Source organism: Caretta caretta, chromosome 10 (assembly GCF_965140235.1).
Source record: "Caretta caretta isolate rCarCar2 chromosome 10, rCarCar1.hap1, whole genome shotgun sequence".
Classification (NCBI taxonomy): Eukaryota; Metazoa; Chordata; order Testudines; family Cheloniidae; genus Caretta; species Caretta caretta.
Genome location: NC_134215.1, coordinates 85,568,595 through 85,581,206, shown reverse-complemented (window position 1 = coordinate 85,581,206; position 12,612 = coordinate 85,568,595). Strand labels below are relative to the sequence as shown.

Here is a 12,612-nt window from a genome sequence, read left to right as displayed (position 1 = left end):
ACTGTGATTAATCACCATTAATTTTTTTTAACTGCTTGCCCCCCCCTACTTAAGACAACTTTAACCCTTCAAACACTGTTGCCTGTTCCAATTTTCTACTCTGCCCTGCACTCCTAACACAGATAAACAGTCCCCAGTGTTTATGTGCCTTCTCTGGTATCAGCCCTGCCAGTCTGCAGCGTCTAGTACACATACCAGGAAACAGTCACCAGAATGGTCACAGGAAGGCAGGCAAGACAGCACTTGCTCTACCCTAGAATTCCAGGATCGCAACAGTGCCAAGCACACCTTCACCCACTTTCATCTCAAACCCATCCTGGAAAGAGAGCCTGCTCAGCAAGAGACATGTACATCCTAACCAGTGCGTACACACAGAAAGGGAGTACTCAGTGCCCACTAGACCTGGCACTTGGTTGTGGGATGAATGCTCCCACAGTCAAATAGGGTATTCAGTTCATTGTTCTGGACTTACTTGGGCTGAGATTTTAGACCTGGTAGCCACCTTTAATGCAAGCAGGAAAGTAACTAGGTGTTTAGCATGGGGAAATTTAGCTGCAATCCACTATCTGCCCCTGAAAGGAGCCAAGTCACGGGTTCATATGAGGGGAAAAAATGTGTTACCACAAGAGATTCAACATTTATTTCATCATAAAAGTCCAGCAAATAAAACTATATACAGTGATCCATGCATGTGGCCAGTAACACACAGACATTTAAAACCTGATTAAAAACACAGTCTTCACACCAGCAGAGAGGGCAGGACACGGGGTGGCATTAGCAGGGGCCATAGTCATGTTTATATTTTGGATGCTGGTTGTAGCCAACTCTCTCCCCAGCAATGAGGCTCTGAATAACCCACTCCTGCGACACAACTGGCAGCCGTAACACTTCCGCACACTTCAGGACAGCAGCTGGGCAGGACGAGTCACTCACCACCACGTCAAACACCCCCAAAGCAATATCTGCAGGGAGCAGGACACAGGCTATTGTCAGGGGAAAAAGAAAAGACTCCTCCCTCCCTGCAGTCAAGAGATGCAGTCTCACTGGTCCAGCAACCCTAGTCAGAAAATTCTATGTTTTGTACAGTTAAAAGTATTCCACATCAAAGTTTGAGCTCAGATGGAGCCTCAAGTGCCGAAGATCAAAAAACAAGGCTGCCCTTTGGCAGATGAATAAGCAGCTGCTTGGGTCCACATCCTACATGAGCTCCATGGCTCACCTGCACTACCTCTCCTGGAGAGGGACTGAAGGGAGAGGAGATTCATTGCCTGATAGCAGACCCAGAAGCGAAGCAACTGCTGACCTCGTTTTCCCTTTCTAAAAGCACAGACTGGACCACCACCTGAACTACTGCAGCATGCAAAAGTTCACTCCCAAAATGGAGTCAGTGGAAGAGTGGAGACTTCCCCATTTTATCCAGGCAGAGGGCTATCAGTTATCTTACCCTATGTCTGCTACCCCATCCCTGCTCTCACCTACAACAGCCTAAGCCCCTAATCAAGTCAATTCTAAATCAGTTTAAACTCCACACAAGACTGCACAGGCACTGAAGTCCCAACTACTGGATGTGAGATTCACACAAGGCTCTCTGGCTGGTGGGTACCTTTGTTCTGGGCATTCAAGTAATGTTGTTTAACTGATGCTGCTCCCCCTGTCATGAGGATTTCTGACCAGAGCTCCAGGAAGTTCTGCTGTTGGTCTGATACCAGAAGAACTTTCAGGTTACCAAAGGGGTTCTCTCGGGGATGCCTGGAAAAGGAACAAGAGGAGGGAAGGCATGCAGATCCCTACAGACTCAAAACAGTAACTTAATTCTATGGCCACTTACTCTGGTAGCCTGTTTGGTTAGTTATATGACCCCACAACACCCTTATATCTCAGTGCCTCACAAACATCAATAATTTTATCCTCCCAACAGCCCTTTGAGGTAAGGAAGTATTAACCCCTTTTACAGATAGGAAAACTGAGGCACAGAGACTGATTTGCTCAGTCACATGATGAATCTATGGCAGAGCTGAGACATGAACACAGATCTCCCATGTTCCAGGCTGTGCCTTAGCCGCAATGCCACCATCCCTTCTCAGTGGGGGGAGAGAGAGGGGTGTGGCAGGACAAGAAAAGCAGTGGCTGGAGGGCATTGCTGAAAACAAAGTATACTAGTGTTGTCCTCTTCTAATTTTTTAAGATCTTTCTGGTAGCAAGGTGCCTGCAGCTGAACCCAATATCCTGGGTGCATTTTCACCAGAGCTGCATACAGAGGGATTGTCACTTCCCTGTTCAATTAAGAGGATAACTAAAATTTAAGATGCCACTGTTTATGAAACCAAAATTGCAGACCTCCTGCTGCCATATCTCATTGAAAGCCCACATTCCTGCATCCCAGATTTCTCCCTCCCACTGAGTATTTGGGAACATTGGGTTATTTCTTTCCCAGATGCATTAGCTGCATTTTCCCCAAAGAATCTCCTTGGAAATATGCAGGAAATAACAGTCTCTTTCTAGTTCCCTCTCTATTTTTCTGTCCTCTCAGTTTACTATGTATTTGCTAGTGCAACTAACATGTTAACCTTTCCCTTACCAGATCATTAATATTTAATAAAATAGATACGGTTGTGTGACTCTGCTGCATCCACTACACAGCCAATCTCAAGGAATATGATAACCTATCAGCTGCTTTACTCAAGTCCACAGCCAACATCTGCTGCTTTCTTTAATCAACTACAATTGTCATTCAAATTTTGCAATAGATCTGCTACTTTTCATGGGCTGGGTAACTCTTCTGGGGCCTGTCAAACCAAGTAATTGCCTATTCACAAGTCATTCTAATGTTCTGAGACTTGAAAAAACCCTCTATTTGGGCCTGTGTCGCACCCTTCCCTTTCTTCACTCACTCATGAAATCACTTGCTTCAGTCATCTTCAAGTCTCTTCTATGGGGCCCTCCCAAGTTGTCCTTGATTCTAACTAATCTTCCTTCACTCATGCTGTTGGAATTCAGCCTTCCTCTGAATTCCCTTTTTTCTAGCACCTGGGAAACACTGGCCCCAGAATATGGAAGCACAGGAGGTAAGCAGAGGGGACAAAAGAGATTGGCCGATGAAAGCTGGGGGGTTCTAGAATCTGCCCCAGAAACTAGAGTGAGGAATACAGCTCCCTCTGCCCAACTGCATGTATTTAACCCGTTTGCTCCCCAAAAGCCCATGTCCTGATGGAGCCCAGGATCACGTGGTACAGAGAATAATTTCTGTCCTATTGGGGCGGGGGGGAGATAGCGTCTGCTATAGACACAGACCTTCCCAACTAGAGAATTCTGTTAGACAGCTCCAGCTGCTCTTCTCTTCCTTACTTCAGTTTTGCTTCTCGTGTCCAGGGCTAAAGGCAGATTGTCACAGGAGATGGTCTGCTCACTGCACGACCCCCAAGTATTGCTCCCACGCATTAGGGAGAAAATGGGGAGCTATGTTCCCCCACTCTATCTAGTTACTTATGACTCCCATCATCACAGTAGTGCAGCACCTCCCAATCACTAGTGTATTTATCTTCACAACAACCCTCTTACTTTAACCCTACCTATGCCTTCAGATCCTGGTTACTCAGTGCTTACCACTCCAGCAGCCTTTGCTCTTGGAGGCTGTAGCCAGCTGGGAGAAGGTAATTACGGTAGTTTTGAAGCTGGTTAGCATGGCAACTGTCACGGACCCAGACATGAGATACACAGGGAATTCCACTGGCAAGGCACAGGAAGTACTTCCGGGTTCGGCAGTGCTGATCTGCAATCAGGAGACACTGATATGCCGCGTTACACTGGGGGGAGGCAAAGAGACAAAGTGTCAGAGCCTGGTACTACCTCGGCAGCAGGAAGTATCCTTCCATAAAAACTCTTTAGAGGAAAAAAAAAGTGCAACTAAGAGCTGTCAGGAAACACACACGGCACGAGGAGAGGTGTGCAGCTGCTCCCTGAAGGACTACACTCCCCTAGCCATTCACTTAGGCATCGCACATGAAGTATATTCCCCCAGTCTTCTGTGAAGTCAGGTGGTTAAGGTGACTTGGTCATATGGCTAAGCCTGAAAAGTCCACCCCTTCCAGGGTCCTAAAGTCCAAGAAATCATCTGTTCTGCTTCTGAACTCTGCTATGGCCCTCCTGGGCTTTTATCAGTCTACCACTCATCTCCTTAATATCAGTGTTTCACCTCATAAGGTGGCAGTATGGGGGAACCCAGAGCCCAACCTATTCAGTGGTACCGAGCCCTGGGACCTCCTAAAAAGAGTTGGATTGCCTGCCCCTGTAACCAAACAAAAAAAGGACTTGTAGGAAGAGGCCCTGGGAAAGAGTGCATTACCAGCCTTCCTAGCTGGCCTCCTACCCTTTGAGGAACACTGATTCCTAGCAGTCCCTCTCAGCTTTGCTCTCCCAGCTTCCAACAGATCACTACTCTTCCTGGTGTTGGTCTCTTCACCCTGCCTCTGCACTCCTTTAGCAGCAGCATGCCTTCTGCCACAGTGCAGCCGTCTTTGGCCTCTTCAGGAACAGTATGAGCAGACACCCGTTCACCAGTAGTCTGTCTTTCCCAGGACGACTGTCTTTACATCCTCAGCAGGCCTGGCTCCTAGTCAGCTGACTCTTTGCCTCCATGTGGGGAGGGAGACCAACTCTGGTGCAGCTGAGCCCTCAGCCTTCTTAAAAGACCACCTCACGCTGTGATACAGGACTTAAAGATCTTCTAAACTCTGGGAGGTGGAATCTTTTCTGGAAAGCCCATAAAGGCATCTGAGAGTATCCAAATATTTGGAGATTTAACCTCATGTTTCAAACCCTCAGGCTGGAAGCTGTCTGGATCTTTGTATTTCATTGGGCCTTTCATCAGGAGATCTTCCAAGAGAGGTAGCTCCCGAGGAGTTCACAGACACTTCTGGAGTCAAGGGATCCAGGAGTTGTAAGGTTAGCTAGGGGCTATTGGGGATTCCCTGACCCTCTCCAACATGATCTTCTGAGCAACTTTGATGAGAAGAGGCAGAGGAATGAAGGTCAGATCAGCTGAATGAGGAGTCATCTGTTCTCAAGACTGTTGATTCCAGCGCCTGGAGCAGAAGAGATCCAATGTTTTGTTCTTGCTGGAAGCAAACCAATTTATTTGGGGAGAGCCCCATTTGAGAAGCACTAGAGGGAGAATCCTGTTGTTCAGTTCCCATTCCCCTGGGGAACGAGTACAGCAGTTGAGCCAATTGACTTGGGTGTTGAACTTGCCCTTGACATAGGCTGTCCTGAGAGAGAATGGTTTCTTTTCTGCCCAAAGGAGGATTCTGGTGGCGTCTGCCTGCACAGAGGAACTGCAGGTCCTGTCTTGCCTGTTGATATAGACCACTGCTGCCTATTGCCCAACTGTACTAAGGCAGCAGAGGAGGTCAAGGGAGGGGAAAAGCATTTAAGGGCATTCCTGATGGTTCTAAGCTCTGGTGGGGTGGGAGGCGCAAAGAAAGGAGGAGAGCTGCCCACAGTACCTACGGGGTTGTGGCTTATTTCCCTCTATGAGGCAGAGCTATCGAGAGACACTATGGACGGTGGCATAGAAGCAAAACACTCTGTGGGAATGGCTAACTGAATTAGTCAGTCTCCAGACCAGACAATTGTTATGAGAATTTGTTTTATCGATTTTAAATTTGTTGCCTTTCTTTAGGTGCCATACAGACATCAAGGAGACAGACGGTGAATTTGAGCTCATCACATCCCCTCTTGTCATCTCCTCTCTAAACCAACAGTCTGAATTTTTTCAATCTCTGTTCACAACAGTCTTTGAGCAGTCCAAAACAATGCCCAGGTCTCCTCCTAAGTGGATATAGTTAATTTAGAACCCATGAGGTTCAAGAGCAGTTTAAATGATTTCTTCCAATGTGAATTACCTTGCACTTGTCAGTGACTTTCATCTGCTTTTGCTCAAGAGCATCAAATGCTGTGGGAAGATCAAAAGAGGAAGAAAAAGGTGCTAGGACCCCACTCCATCATCCAGCCCATCCCTCCCCACAGACATGAGCGTTCTAGGCATGACACAAACATTGCTTACACCACCCATCACAACATGGTTCCAACTGCCCTGCTCTGTACTGCGCCCTCCCCTCACACAGTTTCAGCTCCTCACCATTTCTATAGGAATGCATTTTGGGCAATCAGACTGCATGTCCTCACCTGGGTTTCATTGAAGTCCTCCAGGATGTAGCCGGCTCCGGTTCGCAGCTGCAATGCTGTGTACTGTTTGTTGTAAGGAATTGAGAATTCTAGAACAGGAGGAGAAGAGAGCTAAAAGCCTTGGCTACCTAAGCTATGCACAGCCCATTCCCTCAGCCCACCAGAGAGAGACAGACTGACCCCACAAAGAAAAGGAGTACTTGTGGCACCTTAGAGACTAAACAAATTTATTTGAGCATAAGCTTTCGTGAGCTACAGCTCGCTCAAGAAAGCTTATGCTCAAATAAAATTGTTAGTCTCTAAGGTGCCACAAGTACTCCTTTTCTTTTTGCGAATACAGATTAACATGGCTGGTACTCTGAAACGGACCCCACAGAGATTCTAGTATCAGGAAGATGTGGTGAGGACACAGAGCACCCCATGGAGATACAGCAGAGAACTGAGTACACTGCTGGCCAAAATGGTCACGCAAGTAACTCATGAATCTGAACAGCTGCTTTTAAAATCAAAACATCAAGTTCATGCATATTACCACTGTATCTGCCAAAGGCAAGTTCAAGCCTCTTGTTTCTGCTTTCAAGCCTTAAGTCACTCAGCCCCATCCTGTGTCTGAGAGAGACTCTGTTTCCATATCTCCTCCTGCAATTTGCCAGTAATGCCAGCTGCAACACCATCTTCATTTCCTTCACTGACTGAAGGGCCTACAATCGTTACCATAATTCTCATCCTTTGCCTTCCCTTCCCAGACATCATATCCTTCACTGTAGGCTAAACTCCCTGAAGCAGAGACTGGGTCTGTGTTCATTTCTGTGAAGGGCCTAACACACAATGAGATAAACAGTAAAAAAGCGGGGACAACATGAATTTGCATACATGCCGGAGCAGATACCACCCAGCCCCTTTCCCTAACCTACAGGATTCCACCTGGAAATACAATTGGGAAGATTCATCTCACCTTCCTCTTCCTCACTACTGCCTGCAGGACCATCTGATGGTTTCTGGCGAATAGCCAGTTTGTCACTGGGGGTTGCCATAGTGAGAAGGAAAGCATAGCCCAGAAAGAGGGTCTTGTTGTGGGGCAATGGCCCATGATGCTCCTCCAGTGTCGAGGGATCTCCTGTGTGATCTCCACTTTCACAGGGGCTCACAAATTCACCTGCCCTCACAGCCCCTGTAGAGAGAAGGAACTGCTATGAAAGCCCCAGCATCGGGTCACCCAATGCAACGGCATCAGGGATAAATTCAGGCAGTTCCAGATGGCTCACCATGCTGGTGCTTTTCCTTGGTGGATGTCACCTTGTGCTCCAGAATGAAAAAAAAAATAGTTAAAGTCTCTTGCCCTCGTGGTGGCAAAGAATCTTCAAAATGTAACTGGAGTGTATCTAGCACAACGTCTGCTAGAGCATGCAGACAGCCTGAAACAATAGCTCAGAAAATGGACAGCTGTCCCACTCATCTCCATGAGTGTTAATTCTGAAGTATAATCATGTCAATCGAAATGTCAATATTGTTAGGGTATTTCAGTGCTGATCAAAACATTCAAGGGGGAAGGGGGAGGATGAGCACATCACTAAGATCTGACCAATACTCTGCAAAGGACATCATGAATGGGCAGAACTTAGGACAGCATTGCAGTGTATTTTTAATCCTTCCGTCCAAGGTAAAAGAGCCTATACATGGCCAGGGAGAAGGATAGCCTCAAACACAGAGGCTGTGGGTTCCACACATTTGCTTAGGAGAAAGGTGTACTTTTGCATGTAGGGAGAGAAGCCTGCAGCCCCTGAGTTTGTTTAGAGCAGAATGGAAGGTTCTTACCAGGTTTCATTGCTGCAGACTTGCGCCCTCGTTTGGCTGGGGATCTCTCATCTTCAGAAGCAACTAGCTTCCTCTTCCCAGACAGCAGGCCTGGGGCGACACGGGGACTCTCCTGTCCTTTTCGAGTGGGTGTAGTGCTGCTGCTGGAAGTGCTGGGTGAGCCAAAGTTACTGCGCCGCTTCCGCTTCCCCTCCACCAGGTTATCTAAACCACAGTAAGTCAGTGGCCAGTCATCCATCTCCCGCTCCCCCGCACCAAACCCACAAGCATCACCCATCCCAGAGCGATAGCCTCATAAGCAGAGCACACAGAGCTTTACACACCATCTCCTGACCCAGGGGGAGAGGATCAGCTTTCCTACATCTTGTGTCTTCGTTCACTCCCCATGAGACTCACTTTTCCTTACCTGCCTTTAGAGGGCCGACATCATCACATCCCTTCATTGAGCTAAGGATGCCTCTGCAGCTCCCTGCTCTTCCAGTCACCTCCCACTCTGGGCATCTGTTCCTTCTAGGCAAATCATACCTATGCAGCGACCACACAGTGCTGTTGGAGCAGCACTAGAAAGCAGAAGCAGCAAAGGCATGATCCATGCTTAATTAGGGCCTGTCCAGAGTCAGTTCCCACTGAATTCTTATGGATATCATGCAATGCCTCAAGGCTGCAAAAAGACATAATATGACTAGCAAAGTCAGTGTGTTGTCAGCTTATGGTTCTACTGGCTTCACACCTGGAGTAACACATGGTTTGGATGCAGTTTGGGAAGCCTCCAACAGTTCAATGCAGCCACTTCTTACCCAGGCTGATGTCAGCTGCCTTGGTCAGGGGTGTGATTGGTTCATATGGACTCAGCCCAAACTGCTCCCGAAGTTTGTTTCCTTGTTCCAAGGACAGGATTACTGCCATACGCTTGTACCATTTCCTCTGGCCTTCCTTTTCAATACAGTAATACAGCTCTCCAGACTCCTTCCGGTGTCCCTTCACCACACCTGATAAGATAGCAAATTAGAACTGTTTACTGACAAGATCTTTGACTCTTCACACAATACACAGTCAACCTGTGGAACTCCTTGCCAGAGGATGTTGTGAAGGCCAAGACCATAACAGGGTTCAAAAAAGAACTAGATAATTTCATGGAGGATAGGTCCATCAATGGCTATTAGCCAGGAAGGGCAGGATTGGTGTCCCTAGCCTTTGTTTGCCAGAAGCTGGGAATGAGCGACAGGGGATGGATCACTTGATTGCCTGTTTTGTTCATTCCCTCTGGGGCACCTGGCACAGGCCACTGTCGGAAGACAGGATACTGGGCTAGACAGACCTTTGGTCTGACTCAGTAGGGCCGTTCTTATGTTATGTTCCTGACTCTACCCCACAGCCTGGCACCCACTTCCCAGCAGACAGTTCCTGCTGGATGCAGTGACCTAGACCAAGACCAAGGCCACTGGTCTTTTTCAGACCAGAGAGGAAGTGAGAAATTGAGCTGCAGGAGCACAGCTGTTGTTACCTGCACTGAAATACTCATCCTCAGAGAGCGCAGTCACCTCAGTTTCCAGTGGAATGGGATCGCAGAGTAAAATATCTTTGCCTAAGACATCACACTCATATCCATCGTCAAAGAGCAGCTTGTACTTCCCTGCCCCAACATCCTGGGTGATTGTCCCAGAATAGAAGTAGCCATTTGAGGACCACTTGGCTACCACTCGCAGGCCCACAAAGCTGCTCCCAGAGGATAAGTCCGCACTGTCCGAGGGACCTGTCACCACCTGCAAGGGAATTTCCGGAGAGTCACTTCGGCGCAAAGTGCAAGGGCCAGCAGCATCAAATCTGTCCCCACCATCTGGTGGGTGAACCACAATGCGCACAAAGGGCTTCTCCTCTGGTGATGCTGTAGTCGAGAGATCTTCCACCCCTAGTAGGCCACTCCCAGCTGCATCCCTGGGAAAGGGAGAGAAAAGAGATGTGAGCTCCATGGGAGCAGAGAAAGCAACTATCATGTACCAAAGGAAGATTTCCCATTGCACAACCACTCCTTTCTCCCCCACCAACCATGAACCCTTGCAGTTCCCCACTGAGTCCCTTCTCACCCACTCCTCCCATCATATGCAGCCACCTGCTCCCTATTCACTCATTCAAAAAAGAGACCTGGTTCCATCCTACTTTTCCAGGGTACCTTGTTCCAGTTGCTCGAGATGGTGGGCGGCCCCTTCTCCCTCGCCCACGAGGTGTAAGAGGTGCTTTCCCACCCTGTCGGATGCCAGGTGCTGGGTCTTCATCCTCCTCACATGCTGTTGCTCCTGTCTGACCAGCCCTGAGAGGGGACCCTGGCTGGCCAGCTCCTTTTCTAGGGCTAGGGAATTAAGTGAGATTATTTCACTGCCCTAGAAGAAGCCATCAGCAAATCCACTCCTTTCAAATTTCATTGTGTCCCTGATTTCTGGTGAGAAGTTTGTCTGACAGCTACCTTGCTGGCAGAGTTTCATGAAGTCTATGGGAAGCACTGCACGAAGGGGAGGCAAATCCTGTCCTTTCAGGAAGAAAGGAGGGGTTGGGAAAAATAAAGGAGAATAGAAGATTTTCCCTTTTCCATATATCAAATCAGATCCCTCCCAGGAAATGTATGCAATACCCCACCCTTAGGACAGTCACCATCCACTTGTCTTCATGACACTTAGCAGCTCACCCTCTCCCCAACCTAAGGTTGCCAACCCCCCAAGATTGGCCTGGAGTCTGCAGGAATTAAAGATTAATCTTTAATTAAAGATTATGTCATGTGATGAAATCTCCAGGAATACATCAAACCAAAATTGGCAACCCTACCCCAACCCCACCCGCAATGAAGCGCCTGGCTTCCTGTCCCCAAGGCATTATACACACCTCAATTTTCCTAGGACTCCTCTACCACTGGGCAAGGCAAACTCTCCAGCTTCCATTCCGCTGACTTTCCCTTTGAAAGATCCAGCTCCCCTCCCTGAGCTACTGCCACCATGTGTAGCTGACATGCCACTACTGGCTCCACTAGATGTACGATGGAGACTCGAGGCCTTGGATGAAAGGGAGCTGATGTCACCGAGATCCCCGGAGGTCAGTGACGAGCCCCCTGTTGTTCGGGAGGGGGAGATGTCTGTCTCACACTCCTGGCACTCCACTATGGGCTCTTCAGTTTCCTGAAAAGGAGAGGTCAGTCTATAAGAGACAGAAGCTGTATGTAGATGGAGGGTCTCTAGTGGTCAGATAAGAGAGCTCTGAGAGAAGAGGGGATCATGTTCATATCATGTGAACTTGAAAACATAAATCCAGCCCAAGAGAGGGAACCCTATCTCAGAAAGGGGCTGGACGAGCTCCATGTGAGTGATGAGAGGTTACTTCCCTTGTACAGTGACTGGAATTCTTTGAGATATTTGCTTCCTATGGAATTTCCACATGAGGGCATGCGTGCACCCATACACTCTTGCCTGGAGATTTTTTTCATTAGCAGTACCTGCAGGTTCATGCCTGCACCATATGCCTCTTCATGCTCCAGTATGGGGGCATATAGGGAGGAGCAGACTGTACCACTCCACTTCCTTCTCAAGCTCAGATCATGGTAGGCTTCGAAAGCAGAAGGAAAAGGAGGTAGGAAGTGGAGCATCTATAGGGACAGAACATCTCAAAGACCTCCAGTTACTGTTCATGGTAAGTAACCTCTTCCTTCTTGGAGTTATCCTACGGGCACCCCACATGAGGAGATTCCTGAGCCACATCTCAATGCACAGGAGGCTGCTGCAGAGATAGATTCAGTACAGAGGTAGAACAGCTTCAAAGGCTGCATCTGCTCTGGAGGCCTATACTAAGGCATAAAACGCTGTGAGAACATGAACATGGGGGATGAGTGGGCTGCCTTACAAATGTCCTTGATGGATACCTTCCTAATGGAAGTTGATTGAGCCCTTCTGGAAGGAGCAGTGACTTTAGGAGGAGGTGTACACCAGAGGATGCATACCATGCCAGAATATACCTAAATGGGTTCTGGGGTAGTCTCTGGGTGGAAATAAGAGCGAAGCCTCATCCTCTCAGCAAAGGAAAGGAAGAGCCTGGGGGAAACCCTGGAGGGCATAGTCCTGTGTAGACAGAAGGCCAGAGCTCTAATTACATCCAAAGTATGGAGACTGGCCTCTTGCCTTAAAGAGTGAGGCTCGGGGTAAGAGACTGGTAGTTGGATGTCCTGAGGGATATGGAACTCCGATGAAACGAGAATGGGGACGCAAAGTAACTGTTAGGTAAAACACCGTACAGTAGGTTAGGCATGAGGGCACCTACTTCCCAATCTCTCCTCGCTGAAGTGACTACCATGAGGAAAGAAGTCTTGAAGGACAGGTGGAAGAATGAACAGGTTCCCATGAGTCTGAAAGGAAGACTTCTCAACACACTAAGCATGAAATTGAGGTGCCAGGGTGAAGTAGGGTCCCAAATTGAAGGAAACAGGTTATAATGTATTATGTTGATGCCCATGATGCCTAATGCATATTCATTAGAGGTTTCAGATCCATTTCCTTATCTAAACTTTCACACCCCACGAATGTTGGAGTGCCCTTTTCCCACAAGTTACTAGGCCTTTTATCTCAAGCTTATTAGCAT

At 48.1% G+C, this 12,612-nt stretch overlaps 1 protein-coding gene across 7 annotated transcripts in view; it reads right to left on the bottom strand.

Annotated features, from left to right (window-relative positions):
* Window positions 1–617: 617 nt before the first annotated feature.
* Window positions 618–12,612, bottom strand: part of TP53BP1 (tumor protein p53 binding protein 1) — a 72,972-nt gene continuing 60,977 nt past the window's right edge. For 6 of the 7 annotated variants that reach the window (XM_048866588.2, XM_075133290.1, XM_075133292.1 and 3 more), the window contains 10 exons: window positions 10,873–11,162; window positions 10,169–10,345; window positions 9,503–9,933; window positions 8,796–8,987; window positions 7,999–8,202; window positions 7,139–7,354; window positions 6,184–6,272; window positions 3,604–3,803; window positions 1,604–1,749; window positions 618–962 (listed from right to left, as the gene is read on the bottom strand). In XM_048866588.2, the coding sequence (XP_048722545.1) occupies window positions 775–962; window positions 1,604–1,749; window positions 3,604–3,803; window positions 6,184–6,272; window positions 7,139–7,354; window positions 7,999–8,202; window positions 8,796–8,987; window positions 9,503–9,933; window positions 10,169–10,345; window positions 10,873–11,162 (2,133 nt within the window). In that variant the 3' untranslated portion in view covers window positions 618–774. Of the gene's footprint in view, window positions 963–1,603; window positions 1,750–3,603; window positions 3,804–5,900; window positions 5,951–6,183; window positions 6,273–7,138; window positions 7,355–7,998; window positions 8,203–8,795; window positions 8,988–9,502; window positions 9,934–10,168; window positions 10,346–10,872; window positions 11,163–12,612 lie in introns of those variants that run through there. The other variant, XM_048866589.2, reaches the window with a different exon arrangement.